Genomic DNA, 14,192 nt, shown 5'->3' with positions numbered 1-14,192 from the left:
GCTGGAAGTGGGTTCCCTGTCACAGAAAGTGTGTGAACAGGAGAGGGTACCACAGTATTCAGATGCCAGGAAGGAACACAGTACTGTTGGGGCTTAGCGGGAGGGATGGTGGAGACCTTGGGGAAAGCTTCTAAGGAGATGAGGCAGAAACTGGGTCTATTAGGCCGGGAAGGAGCAGAGAAGCTGGGGTAGGGGGGAAAGGGCCTGGTCCCAGAATAACAGCCTGATCAAAGGCAGAGGCATGCAAGGGCCTGACAGCTGGAGCTGGGGAGGCAGGAAGAGAGGTAAGGAAGGTCGAGGGTGTAAGTTGCACCGAAAGGTTCCACCCCAAGGAACTCCCTCCCTCATTCCCCTAATCCTAGGAGGTTATTGGGCTTTTCAGAGGGAACAAGCTTGTCTTGATTCATCCTTGTGGCCCCAGAGACCCGTCTGGGGAATGTCAATGGATACTGGTCAAATGATGGCAAGAGGAAGACTCTTTGTAGTGTTTATTAAACCAAGATGTTGGGTGGGGCTTGTGGGGGAGGACAGAGCTCTCATTGTCCTGTAGGCGTCTCTGAGGGACCGGCCCCATGGATGCCCACATGGCGACATATGGCTGGCTTCTACCCAACACCTCCTCTCCAGCTCATCCCCAGGACACAGTGTTACAAAAGTGAACAAATGCAATGTCTTCCTTCTTTTACAAATGACGTATTTCCAATCCCCTGCCAGCAGGGACCTGGATGGGGGGGGGGGGTGGTCCTAAGTGACAGTCCATTAAAAAGGCAACAACTTTTATGAAACTGATACTAAGGAAAGAGCCCAGGGCTGGGAAGCTGAGATGCTACCCTGGTGGGGAAGCATAAACATGGGTGGGGGCTACCCTGCCTCCTTGGCTGCGTTCGGAGTAGGCTGAGCTGGGCTGTCGGGCACAAGGCCAGTAGGGGCTGACTCCAGGAGGCCCCTCGGAGCTGGTGGGGCTCCAGGACTGCATCAACTCCTAAGGAACCAGCTAGAGGCAGTACCTCAGGGGTCAAGGAGCACATTTCCATTCTGGACGCTGGGGGATGCCACCCAAGTGGGAAACTGGGACTGGCACCCCTGAGGCTTCCAGAGGCTCTGAGGTGAACTGTAGCCTGTGCCACAGCTAGTTACCGGGCCCAGAGTGCCACCCTTGAGGCCCTGGCCTGCCCTCCTGGGGATGACAGGGAAAGGGCACAAATGGGAGGATGTGTCTTGGAAGCAAGGGGGAGCCCAGAAAGGGGAGGGGGGCATGATTTAGAGGAGAGAAAAGCGCAAACGGGCCCTGTGGGGGGCAGGCCGGGCAGGCAGGCCAGACACTGATTCACGCACGCCTCTGCTGCTGTGAGACCTCTGAGCACCGTTTTTCCTTCTCTAGGCCTCAGTTTCCCTATCTGTCACATGAGGAAGTGGGCTTGACATTTTTCTCCCATCCTTTTTATAACTGAAGTCCTATCCAGAGTTCTAGGGGAAGAAAAAAGAATGAGGTAGGCCTCACGTGGCCAGAACAAAGAGAGATTTATGCCATAGAAGAACCCACATCCGAGCGGCTGGACCTCCCTCCCACTCACCTCCTGTCACAGGTCAGGTTGGTCCAGGCCTCAGGGAAGGCACTTTGGGGACAAGTGGGGAAGGACAGCAGGGGGCTGCTGTCTGGTTTGGCATCGAAGACCCTCGGCTTATGGTCCGGGGAGCAACACAGACAAAGGACAAGACTTTGCTCCTGGGTGTGGGTCCCAGGTTCAAAGCCTCTCTTTCAATGATGCTGCCACACAGGAATGGAGAGTCCCTGTGGGCATTGGCACATTAAAATATAAATTACCCAGGACCTGAGGAAACTCAGGACACAGTCTGTTCCATGGCCCCAGGCCGCACCATTCGTCACAAGGTATTGGAGTCCCTGGCGGCTAACTCCTGGGTGTCTATGCAGTGCAGGGCCACCTTGGGGGTGAAGCCAGGCTGCCGTGGGTAGGTGCCCTCCCGCACCAGGCGCCGGCACTGCACGCCCTGGCCCACGCTGATGCTCTGCAGTGCGGGGAGGTGGACGAGCAGCTTCTCGGGCAGGGGCACCAGGCCCGTGCCCGACAGGTCCAGCTCCTGCAGGGAGCCCAGGCCTGAGAACACCTCAGGTCCTGCCCACTGGAGCCTGGGGTTGCTGGACAAGTCCAGGACCTGCAGGCCCTGCAGCTCGTGGAAGCTGTGGGGCGCCAGCATGGGGAGACCCTGCAGGCTGCCCAGCGACAGGTGAGTGAGGCCCGCCAGCCCCTCAAAGGCGCCGGGGCCGATGGCTGCCAGCGGGTTCCCATCCAGGCTCAGGTAGCGCAGGGGCAGGCCCCGGAGGTCGGGCACAGCGCGGAGCCGGTTCCAGGCCAGGTTGAGGCTCTGAATGGTGGGCGCCGGCTGGCCAGCCCGCGAGGAATGGGGCAGCAGGCGCTGGAGGAGGTTGTGGGAGAGGTCCACGTGCAGCGCCCTGCCCTGGCTGTGGGTGGTGAAGGCGGACACGGAGACCTCGCGGAGCCGGTTGTGGCTCAGGTTCACGTCGCTCAGGGGCGAGCTGGTGAAGCTCTCGGTGGGCAGGGCGGCCAGGCCATTGTGGCTGAGGTCGAGCGACTCCAGGTAGCGGAGGCGGGAGAAGGCCGTGGGCGAGAGGCTGGTGAGCAGGTTGTAGCTGAGATCCAGGCCAGACAGCGTGGTGTAGCCCGGCCCTGCCAACACGGACTCGTTCACCGTCTCCAGCCGATTTGAGGACAGGTCCAGGTGGGCTGTGTCCAGGGGGATGGGCACGGGCACAATGTGGGGGCCCAGGCCGCTGCAGCCCACCCGTGTCAGGCTGAAGCTGTCAAAGAGGCCGAAGGTCTCCACCTCGCACTGGCACCCGGGGAAGCAGGGCCGAGTGGTCTGGGCCCCGCTTGCGGCCAGCAGCAGCAGCAGCAGGAGCGGCAGCAGGGGCCACGGCATGGTGGGGCTAGAAAGAGAGCCACAGGTGAGGGTTGGCAGTGGGTACCCCGTTCCAGGGGCTTCCCAGGTAGCATTAGTGCTAAAGAACCTGCCTGCCAATGCAGGAGACATAAGAGATGCAGGAGCGATCCCTAGGTGGGGAATCCCCTGGAGAAGGGAATGGCAACCAACTCCACTATTCTTGCCTGGAGAATCCCGTGGACAGAGGAGCCTGGAGGGTTACAGTCCAAAGGGTCACAAGGAGTCGGACACAACTGAACTGACCATAAGCACGCACGCACCCCATTCCAGATGGTTCTCGCCCAACCTGGAAGACCCCAGCCAACATGTGTAGGCACAGATGAAAATTGCCACATGCCCCTCAGTGCCCCTAGATGCTTTCCCTGAATACCCCTTCCTCAAATAATTCCTAGTCCCCGTTCCTCTCTGGCCTCAGTCTCCCCATCTGTATGATATGGCAAGTTAGGCTAGATAGCTGGGTTTTAAACTGGAAGTATGTGAACCCTTTCTTGAATAAGATTGGCAGGTGAGAGTGGGCCTGTTCTGGAGTGAAGGTGGGAGCCTGAGTCTTCCGTGCATGTTCACTGTCCTGCCGTGGGATGTGAAGGGCAGGTGCTTTTGGGGAGTGCTCCCCTCACCTCTGCAGAGCCTGTGCTGCGGGCTCGGTGCTGTGCTCGCTGGCTCTTTGCACGGCCTCACTCAGCCCTCACAGCCACAGAAGCCGCACGGCAGCAATCTTGTCAGCACTTCACTAAGAGGAAACTGAGACTCAGGTTCAGAAAGCCATGCATGGCCACATGTGAGTGGGAGCGGAACTGAACGGTGCTCCCAGGGGTATGGCTCACTGTCGTGCTGAGCTGTGCCTGAGACTCCTGCTCCAGCTTCCCAAACCAAGGCCTCTCCTGCAAGGGGGGCCTGTAGCAACTGTCCCCTCCTCACTCCTTTTGTGGGTAACAATGGCTGGGTTCAGTCATAAGCCCTCTCCCCTGGCCTGGCCTCTAGGGGCAGGATCCTTCATTCCAACAGGGGACCCTGCATCTAGACTTCCAGATGGGCCCCGGGGACCACTCTGCTGAGTCCCTTCCCCTTGCCCACCTTGACCCCCAAGCTGTCAGTGATTACACTTTTCTGGCCCTTCCTTTAACCCACGGCAGGCAGCTGGGCTGTGTCCCCCATTATACAGATAAATAAACAGAGGCTCAGAGACAAAAAGGGTTTTACCCAAAACCCGTATGTAAAAAGCAGGGCAGGATTAGAACCCAGGCCTGCTCAGTCCTAATTCTACTTTCCTCTACTGCCTCCGTGACTGGCAGGAGAGATGCGATCCAAGAGGGGCTCTTCCCACCGACGGGGGCTACAATGCAAGCCACTGCCCCTCTTCTGGCTTCACTGTCTCTCCCTGGATAACTCTAACAGCAGCTGCCACTGATGCCAAGCACCACCTGTACACTGCCACCCTCAACACTCATCCCCCCACACATCTGCAGCTCCCTGGAGGATGAGAGAGAAGGCTGAGCAGTGAAAGAAAGCTGCTAACTGGACAGCCTGTGGTCACCCTCCCCCGCTAGAAGAGCAGAAGACACCAAGCCTCACGCCAGCAGATCCTTCAGCTGGAGTGGCCCAGCTCTCCGCTCTGCACCCCTGCCACGTCTTCCCCCCAGCATTCCTCCCCCTGGCCTTTAGGGAGGGGTGGGCTGGGGGGAGGGTGGATGGGGGAGCAGCAGGATCGCATTACCAGTTCTACATGAAACTTTAAAGGGGCAGCCACTTGATCTGCACTTGGGCGCTTCTCCCCGGCCTCCCTCTGCAGGCCCTTCCTCTCCCACCCCTTTCTTTTGTAGAGTCCAATTTGAGGGTTAAACCCAGCCCAGGTGCACCCTGGGCTCGGTCCCAGTTGAGGCTGGACAGAGTGTCCCAATGTCTGGAACCAAAAGGAAAATACTAAGTTGCTTCGCACCCCTTTTGTCCCCGGGGTGAGCTTCTCACAGCAGGAGTTCATTACTACCTAGGGCCTCACCTTCCCTGCTAAGCTGATCTGCTCATACCCACCCCTTCCTGGGGTTTAAACAAACACCAAATGCACACAAAAAGGCCTAAGATTACCCTTCGTTCCCAAAGGTGATTATACAATGTGCCTCTCAAGTGCCAAACAGCCCCTCATGAGCTCCTGCTTATGTAACTCAGCTCAGTGCTCCCCTACCCCCCTGACGAGGGGCCTCTCCAGCCCTAGGCTTTGTCCTCTGTACCACAAGGCAGTAATTCCTGCCTGCCTCATACACACTGATGCAAGTCACATGCAGAGCAATGCCAACTGTGAAGCGCTGTGCACCTGTGCTGGGAGGTCATCACCGGGCCACAGAGGGGCAGGAGTGTGGATGGAGACCCGCCTGGAAAACTGTTTTTGATGCTTCCAGGACACCCCAGACAAGGTCCCTGCTCAGCCCTGCACTGCGGACACTCTCCATGGGCCCCCATTCTGGGCCAGGCCTGGACAGAGTGGAAAGTGCTGACAGTGACTGAGCCTGTCCCCACCACGTGCCAGTCACATGTCCCCTTACGCCATTCTCGGTCACTCCAGGAGGTCATTCTTATGTCCGTGTTACAGTGGAGGAAACTGAGGATGGCAAGGGAAGGCGCCAGAGACCAGCAAGCGAACTCAGGCCTTTGTAACCTCGTAACCGGCTAGGTTCAGGGGGAATGTGCACTTCTATGTGTTGCTGGGAAAAGAGCTAAGCGTCCAGGGTCCCAGGGCCAGGCTCCAGCTACTGTCGGCTGCTGTGACCGTCAGTACCCAGCTTCCTAATACTCAGTGGCTCTTGGGTGTTCCTGAGGTCACAGCAGAGCCCAGAGGTCTCTCAGGGTTGTCCCATGCAGCTGGGACTGGGAAGCGCTGGGCCTGGAATCAGGTCAGAGCCTGAGCATCAGCTGCTATCACCTCACTGGGGACCCAGGGACAAGATGAGGGACCTCAGCTTTCTCATCTGGAAAGTGAGGGATTACATACCCTGCTCTGCAGCCCTCACAAGCTCAAGTAAGCAAAGGTCTTTTGGAAAGTATCAAGGACTGTGCCCTTGGTAGGGGTTTTCCTTATCTTTCCCTGGGAGAAGAAAAAAAGGAGAGAGAAATCTCTGGAAGGTCTCTCAACTCTGGAGCCAGCAGGGGGCAAAGGCAGAGACGTGGGCTAGTGGTCTTTGAGGGTTGGTACCCCTGCTCTGCTCAGAGGTCATGTCCCCTTTTGGGTAACGTGAGGAGTGCCTTTGTGTGAGTGACTCAGAGATGCTGAGGTCTGGTTTTGCTGCTTAGAGCAAAAGGCCCAGGAGCCAAAGGCAGGGCAGAACTTTCCCAGGAGGAAACTGAGGGAAGATAAGGAAAACCCCTGCCAAGGGCACAGCCCTTGATATTTTCCAAAAGACCTTTGCTTATTTGAGCTGTGAGGGCTGCAGAGCAGGGCGTGCAATCCCTCACTTTCTAGATGAGAAAGCTGAGGTCCCTCATCTTGTCCCTGGGTCGCCAGTGAGGTGACGGCAGCTGATGCTCAGGCTCTGACCTTCTGATTCCAGGCCCAGTGCTTCCCAGTCCCCTCAAGATGCCTGTGGAACTCTCGTAGGGATCTTATGGAGTCAATAAAAATAGTGCTCAGAAGAGTCTGCAACCTCATGTAGGAGGGGGCTGATGCCATAATGCTAAGGATCATAAGGGTAAATTGTATGCTAAGAAAATTATAGCTATACATTTAAAAAAAGACTAACCTAAACGGTAATTTTAGAAAGTCTAGAAGAAAATCTGTCAACCCTGTAGTGGTCTTCCTTTAGATGGCAGAACTTTGGGTGGTTTCACCATGTCTTAATCTCCTTTTCCCCCTCTTATTTCCTCTCTTATAGTAACTATATATATATAGATATAAAACAGACTGAGTAATGAAGACTCAGGACTGTCTCATGGCCATCTCTGCTTTCTCTGACCTTGGCTAGCCACAATCTCCAAGCCTCATCCTCCTCATGTGTCAAATACAGGTGTTAATAGCCATTTCACAGGCCTGTCAAGAGGATGAAACGTACTGGCAGGGGGGGCACCTGAGCATGGTTCCCCACACGGGGGAGGGTCCAGTGGGGGCTCCCCGGCCCTCCTCACCAGACAGGGAGTGGCTGGGGAGGGGATTTCTCTTCCTCCAGCAGACACTATCAAACATGACAAAGGTCTTACTACTGCCCTCCAGGAAAGCAGTTCTTCCTGGGAAACCAAGCTATGCTGTTTCTCAACAGGGCTGCTGCGTCTGGGAAGGGATGACTAATGTGAGTTCCTCTTCACAAAAACCACTAGCCTCAGCTCCAGGGAGAGGTAAGGCCCGCACAGAGACTGAGAAGACTCTCGACATCAACTTGCAGTAGAACTGAGCAAGTCACTTAACCTCTCTGGACCTTCAGCTGTGAATCTGGGATACTAATGATGGTTCCATCAGCTGCAGAGAAGATGGCTGTGAAGAGACTCAGAAGACCAACATCCCTGTAAAGAAATGAGGCCCCAAGGGCGTGGAAGCCATATAATTCAAAGACTGTGCCTTTTCATTCCACCTCTACCCATATCCACTGCAGACACAATCAACCACAGCACTAAATTGCTGAGGGCAAGGCGGTCTGTTAGGCCCTGTGAGGTGCATGCTGGGGTCAGGGCAGGAGATCCCAGGGCCTCTGTCCCCATGAGGCTTACAGACCAGCAATGGGGACAGGACACCAACTCATATCAAGATCTAGCACCTGCTTTAGATCCAGGAGACCAGGACTCTAGTGCCAGCCCTGCTACTAACTGTGTGAACTTGAGAGTCTTCTTTCTTGGAGCCTCAGTTTTCTTGTCTTGTAGAACCGACTCTGCCTCCTTCCTTCTCTCGAGACCCTGTGATCTACGCTCGGGAGAAAGGGAAAGGCAGGCAGGTATTCACCATGGAACGCCAAGAGAGGATACTTCACTTTCTCTCCAAACCCTAACCTGCAGATCAAAGTCATCTACTGATGAGCCAGGTTATAGAACATAAGGGCAGCCGGACAAAGGCTTAGCGGCATGAGGTCCGCTGGGCAGGGGCCATGAGTGATTCCTTGATGGGTCCATCGGGACGCTAAGGAAAGTTACAGTGTCAGTGGTGGGATCCTAAGAGGTCCCCAGGCAGGTCTCCCCACTGCGGACTCCGCTAGGAGAGCCTCTCAAGCAGCTCTGGCTAGATCATGCCCCTTCTTAAAAACCTCCTGACTTTCGCTTTACCTACAGAAACCAAGTTCTCTCTGGCACACAGGTATCTGCACCTCTGTGCAGATCTGCCCCCATGGTCCTCCCTCGGGTTGAAAGTCCCATCTTGATCTGAACCTACGGTGGTGGCCTCTGAATTAGTGCACACTTCCCCAAACTCAAGAGGATTCCAGGACTGAAGAGCTGGAAGGCCCCTCCGAGATCACAGGTAACTGAGGCCCAGAGAGGGACTGTGATGGCAAGGAAACAGCACAGCAGGACCTGGGGCCTGGGTTTGGATGCTTCACACTACTGCCAGGACAGCCGCATCCCCCAGGCCTGCCCCAGCCCTGCCAGTGGAACAAAGCCCGTTCTGTCCATTCAGGCCCCTGGGCCACTCCCCCTCCTTTCCTGGCTTCGCGGGGCCTCTGGCTCCGTACTGTCAACACGCCTTCAGACGCACACTAGGTAAATTCTCTGCCTTTACTGACCTGCCTGTTTCCTGACTTGAAGTGTGAAGCATCTTGGGGCGGTGACCCTGCCTTCTTCACCTGTTAACCCTTCCCCCAGCTGGGGCCGGAGCCAGGCCTGGCAGGCATGGCAAACTTGCTGGATGAATGGAGGGCCCAGAAATTAAGAGTCAACCGTGGGACACAGAGCTGGCTGTGGATTCAGCTCTGTACCTACTGGCCTCGAGCACGTCTCAACCTTGCTGAGGCTCAGTGTCCTCCACACGGGTGACAACACAGCGTTGGTGGAAGCATTAGGGGACAGCGAGTGGAACATTTGGTGTGACTCCTACAAGCTGAGTGCCGAATGCATAGTAGACAAGGACCGTGATGATTTATTAAGCTTTCTGAAAGCCATGACCATGTTATTTGTTGTTCTTTTCCTCCCCACCCAACTACCCAAAGAGGTGCCAGGCACCCGACGGGTCTTTGACTACTTGTGCTAACAGCCTCTGGTCACCATGCTGGTGTCTGCTGGCAAGGCCCCCATCTCCTTTCTCCTCTGAGGCCTATCTGGGGCTAGGGGTTCCAGCTCGTGTCCTCCTGGTCCCACTCACCTGCACCCCAGCATCTATGGCCCACAGATTTGCCAGCTCCTCACCATGTCTTTAAGGGGAAGCCCCTGGTAAAGGGACGAGCTGGGCAGGGGACCGAGCATCCACCCAAGATGGGTTTTGTCTCCACTGGCTGCTCAGTGCTGAGTCACGTCCCACCCTTCATCGTGAGCTCACGCAAGTTGATGCCAATGAAATCCCCAGGTGGAAATTCCATCAGTGTCCTGGCCCCCAACTGCTTAAGTCAGTTCTGGAAACGCAAGGCAAAGAGAATGCCTAGGGCCAAACTCCCCGAGCCTTGAGGGTTGGCTCTCCCAACAGAGGCACTAACGCCACACATCTGTGCAAACACATCAGCTCACCACACACTTCTACAGCAGTGGCTCCTTCCTGCCTCCCCACCACCCTTGACCATGGGGACTACTGTCCCTGTTCTGCAGACAAGAAGACTGACATTGAGTGGGGCAGAATAGGAACCAGTCTCAAACCAAATCCAATGCTCCTTATACGGCTGTGCCTCACCTTACAAATGGGCACATGTGGATTGTGCTGGACTATAATTACATTTACCTATTTGTGCTCCTGTGGGCAGGCATGGGGTTAGATTCACTTTTAGGTCTTGGAAGCTGACTGCTAGGCCTGGCACAGAGCAGGTACTATATGAAGATACACCAGGCATTTAGAATATTGCCGCCTCACCAAAGGATACCTCTCAGTCTTTCCACTGCCTCCTCAACTCTCATCTGCCCAGTTACCCTACAAGATCAGCAGGTTGGATGGCATGGTATCTATTGTACACCTGCCTAGAGACCCAGAGAGGTTCGGTGATCTGCCCAGAGTCACAGAGCCAGTGAGGTCAGAGGCTGGACTCAGGATCCAGGTGTTCTGACACCTGGTGCCTACGCTCCTCCATGATATCATCCCTGGAGAATAATCTACAGAGAAATGGACAAGGCTCCCAATACTATTTTCTCCATTCTGAAGCTTGGCAAGTTCCCTTTGGTCTGAGGCATGTGTAGACACACGGGAAGGCAGTATGGGGCAGAGGAAATGGCTTTTGCAGTCAGGCACACTGGGCTCCACCCCACCGAACCTCACCTGCTAGGAGGCCTGTGTGTCCTCTCCCTGCCGAGTCTTCATCTGCAACCTGGTGAGAAACCTGGTGCTGTTCCCACAAGGTCACTGAGGATTACAGGAGGTAAAGGAAGACTGAGCTCCAGGCCTGGCACACACTGGCGCTCACTGCATGTGGGTTCCTGCCCCACCCCCTGACCAGAGCGTAACTTCAGAGACCAGGAAAGAAAAAGGAGCAGTGACACGAGCAGATCTGAGAGCAAGGCAGGGGCAGAGGACAGAGAAGACTCCAACGTGGGCTCTTCCTGGATTCTCAGTGCACCCTCCAGGGCTTCAGTTGGGCTACAAGTGCTCTGCCAGCGAGCTGATAAGGGAGTGTGGAAATACTGCAGAGGCTGGAGGAGGCTGAAGCAGGTGTGTCACCGGTGACAGAATGACGACCTGAGACTTGGCAGCCACCCCTGGGTGGGTGGCTCACAGTCCTCCCCTCCCTCTCCCCTGGGCCTTGCCCCGGTCGGGTTCAGGAGGCCTCCTGGCCAGAACTGCTGCAACAGCCTCATTCCTGGCCCTCTGCCTCCAACTGCCAGCCTTGCTGGGCACCAGAATGCCATCCAGACAGACCAGGACTGCACCACCGCTCCTACTTTAAAGCCTCTCCTGCCAAGAGAGTTTGCCTGTCTGGGGGCCTGTCTTTCTCCTTGGGCCCCATGTCTTTGCACAGGCTGTCCCCTTCAGTGAAGATGACAGAGACACCCTTTTCTTTGTCCTCCATACAAATTCTCACTCATTTGATTCAAAAGTCACCTCCTCTGTGAGGTTTTCCCAGTCTAACTCGCCCTTCATCCAGTAAAGGTCACTCTCCTCCTGGGCCACCCCTGTCAAGGTTCAACACACTTTGTGACGTGTGGCCATCTCCAATTCTGATGGTCCAGCTCCTCTCCTGCGTGGACCTGGCCATGTGAAGTGGATAAGCCAGATGGGAGAAATGCCCTGGGCAAAAAGCTTCCCTCTGCTAGGAGAGGGTATCAGTTGGTCCAAGCTTGCAGGATACTTAGGGCTTTTGCCAGGTGGTGAACTAAGGTTTAGGACTCACAGTAGATACTGGCTCTGCCTTCTACTGTTAGTGCAGTTCGACAGATGTCTGCACAATGCAATACAGGCCACAAACCTCTTCTCATTTTATTAGCACAGGTAGTTTGTCATCGTACTTAACATGCATAACAATCAGTGAGACCAGAATTACTATCCTCATTTGAAAGATGAGGAGACTGAGAATCAGAGAGGAAGAGTCACTTGCCCAAGGTCACAGAGCTAGGAAGCAATGAAATAAGTTAAAATCTCCTTCTGACTCTAAGAGGCCGGAGCACTCAAGCCTCCAGACTGGCTTCCCAGGCTCCAGCACCACCCACGAGCCAGAGGACAGTTTCTGAGAATTACCAACCCCACCCTATCATGCCAGCTTAAAAAACCCTCCAGCAGCTCTCCACTGCCTAGATCTCCGCTCCTAGGTCTGGCATTCAAGGCCCTCTTCTGTGGCCCCTGCAGTCCCTCCCAGCCTCAGGGTGAATTCCATCCCTTCTTCCCCAATCTTGCATCTGGCAGTCCACAATGCTGACCACCCCTGTGCTGTTTCGGGACACACAGAGTCATGCAGAGCAGCTCCCTAGGGGGGAGGCACTTTCTGCCTCTTTTCCCAGTGTATTCCCCCCACTTCCCCATTCTGCTGCTTTTTAGCCTTCCTGGACTGCAGGGACTCCAGGAAGGCCTTAATCTGTACATAACTTCACAGCCATCTCCCCTCTCCCTCTTCAAAAGAGTAAATAAGTGCCAAGTCAGAATGGAAGTGTTAAATATCAAAGTGTTTCCAGGTTCTAAGGTCTCAACCAGTCAGCCACAATTGGAAGGGAAGAAAGAGGCTGTCAGCAACCCCTTTTTCAGCAGGGAAACTGAGGCCCAAAGAGGGAAAGGAAAGCGCCCACAGTTGCCTCTTTCCAAGGTGAGTGGCTTGTACCCACCCTTCACATCTGCAGGACCTAGCAAAATTCTAGGTTAAAGACTGGCAAGGGGTAGGGGAGGGAGGGGGGTTGTTGGGTTTATCTTTGCCATCCAGGATCAAAAAGCAGGCTCCCGGCAGTCTGAGCCCTCACTCTCAGATCAGACTTGAACTCTGCAAGTCTGGACTTATCGAAGGGTAGAGCAGGCAGGGAGGATCAGAAGCTCCTGAGTCACCTCCTCCGCCAGGCAAGTGTGGGTGGGCACTGCACTCTGGCCGTCCCTGGCTGCGCCGCTCATCCCCACCGCAGGCTCTGCCTCGCGAGGGAGTTTTCACCCCATCCAGGACAGGGTGACTGCGGCTCAGAAAGGTTAAGCAACTTGCCTAGTGCCATACTGTGGGCCAGTGGATGTTCCATTTGAAACTACAGTGTGTAAGGTTCCTACTGCCAGCAGCCCAGCTGGAGGTCCCCGGAGCCATCATCACCTTTCCACCTTTGGGATTGGAGGGTTCAACCCCCTCACCCCAGGGGCGGGATGCAAACCGAGTGCGGATCTCAAAGAGGAGGCGCGGGAGGAGGGGAAGGGGGGCCCCAGGGGCTGGCCTCTCCGCCAAACAGACAAGTCTCTCTCGGTGACAAACACTCTCTCCGAGAAGCGTGGGGCGGGCCACACCGGTGCCCGTTCCTCTCCTCTCTTCAACCCCCAAGTCGGGGGGCCAGGACCCGCTGCTTACCTTTCTTCTCCCAGCCACTTCGCCTAGGGTGTCCGGCACGCTCTGCCCAGCCTTGGCTCGGATCAGTCTTCAGGCGCTTTCGATCCCCCCACCCACCAATCCTATTCATTCCCTCTCGGCTCTAAACATCCCTGAGGTGTAGGAAGGGAGGACTGCCAGCGCCCTCCCGCCCCCGCCCGCCCCCCGGCCCGGGATGCAGCGGGGAGGAGGAACGCGGAGAAAAGTTTGAAGCTAAGTCGGCCCGGGTGGACTGAGGGGAGCGAGGAGTTGGGGCGGTGTCTGGCTCTCGGCGCGCACATACTCCGCGGACACCCAACCCAGACACGTCGACAGGCACAGACCACGTACGCGGACACAACGATGCGTCCACCCACACCCACAACCAAACGCGGGCCCCCATCCCGGGTCCTTGCCCCCGTCCCCAAATCACGGACACACAAAGGCACGGGCAGATGCATGTCCCCGGACCAAATTCACAAAGACCCACAAACGCACGTGTCCGCACAAAGACCCCAGAGGCGCCGGCCGACGCCCACGGCCCCGGGTCAGAGCCTTTGTCTCCTGGAAGCCCCCCTTCTAGGTCCAGGTTCCTCACTCTGGCCGAGCCCCAAGCGTCAGGCGGCCACTGCCGACGCCCTGGGTCCGGGAAAAGTTGAGGGGCCCCGGCCCCGCCCCTGCGTCCAGCGCGGCTCGCCCGCCGGATGGAGCGGCGAGGCTGGGGTAGGGGCCTCCGGTCCTTCGCCTGCAGCGCGAACTCCCGCTCTGCCCGGGGACCCGTACCCACCTGGAAGCCTGCGCCGCAGCCGCCTCGGCACGCTCACCCAGGCGGCCCGGCCGCGGGCCCTCCGGCCGGCGCTTTTCTCGGCGCGGCGTGGCCCGCCCCCCGGCCCCCACCCGCCCGCCCGGCGCCCACTGGCGGCTCCGGCCGGCCGCCGGGCGACTTAGGGAGTGTCGCTAAAGTGCTGGCCTTTCCCGGCGCGCTCCCCACTCCGCGCCCCCGCCCGCCGGCAGAGCCCGTGCCCAGCCCGGGTTCCACCCTAGGGAGCGTCTCAAAAGTGCGCATGCAGCTCCCGCCCACTCTAGTCGGCCTTGCTCCTAGCTTTCTGCATCCCGGGGTCCCTGCCCGCTTCCCCGGAGCGCCTGAGCCTT

General features: G+C 56.8%; 1 protein-coding gene and 1 pseudogene across 3 annotated transcripts; one reads left to right on the top strand and one right to left on the bottom strand.

Annotated features, from left to right (window-relative positions):
- Nucleotides 1–473: 473 nt before the first annotated feature.
- TSKU (tsukushi, small leucine rich proteoglycan) lies at nt 474–13,875 on the bottom strand. Of its 3 annotated transcripts, XM_086340884.1 has the most exons (3): nt 13,044–13,290; nt 10,340–10,423; nt 474–2,968 (listed from the first exon to the last, which is right to left on the bottom strand). In XM_086340884.1, exon 3 carries the CDS (start codon nt 2,959–2,961, stop codon nt 1,885–1,887), a length of 1,077 nt encoding a protein of 358 aa, XP_086197010.1. In that variant the 5' UTR covers nt 2,962–2,968; nt 10,340–10,423; nt 13,044–13,290; the 3' UTR covers nt 474–1,884. The 3 variants fall into 3 exon arrangements, with proteins under 3 accessions (XP_086197010.1, XP_086197009.1, XP_086197007.1); XM_086340883.1 differs by lacking the exon at nt 10,340–10,423 and having other exon boundaries at nt 13,044–13,875; XM_086340881.1 differs by lacking the exons at nt 10,340–10,423; nt 13,044–13,290 and adding an exon at nt 13,828–13,875.
- Nucleotides 13,404–14,084, top strand: LOC147358319 (uncharacterized; annotated as a pseudogene).
- The last annotated feature ends 108 nt before the right edge of the window (nt 14,085–14,192 follow it).

This window comes from Bos grunniens, chromosome 15 (assembly GCF_055505025.1).
Source record: "Bos grunniens cultivar Pamir isolate PY7600 chromosome 15, Bosgru_T2T1.0, whole genome shotgun sequence".
Lineage (NCBI taxonomy): Eukaryota > Metazoa > Chordata > Mammalia > Artiodactyla > Bovidae > Bos > Bos grunniens.
Note: the sequence above shows the minus strand (reverse complement) of the source record. Positions and strands in the feature narration are given on the sequence as shown.

What these genes read in the sequence shown, in the direction of transcription:
- TSKU (XM_086340883.1), bottom strand. Translation starts at nt 2,961, where the DNA reads ATGCCGTGGCCCCTGCTGCCGCTCCTGCTGCTGCTGCTGCTGGCCGCA.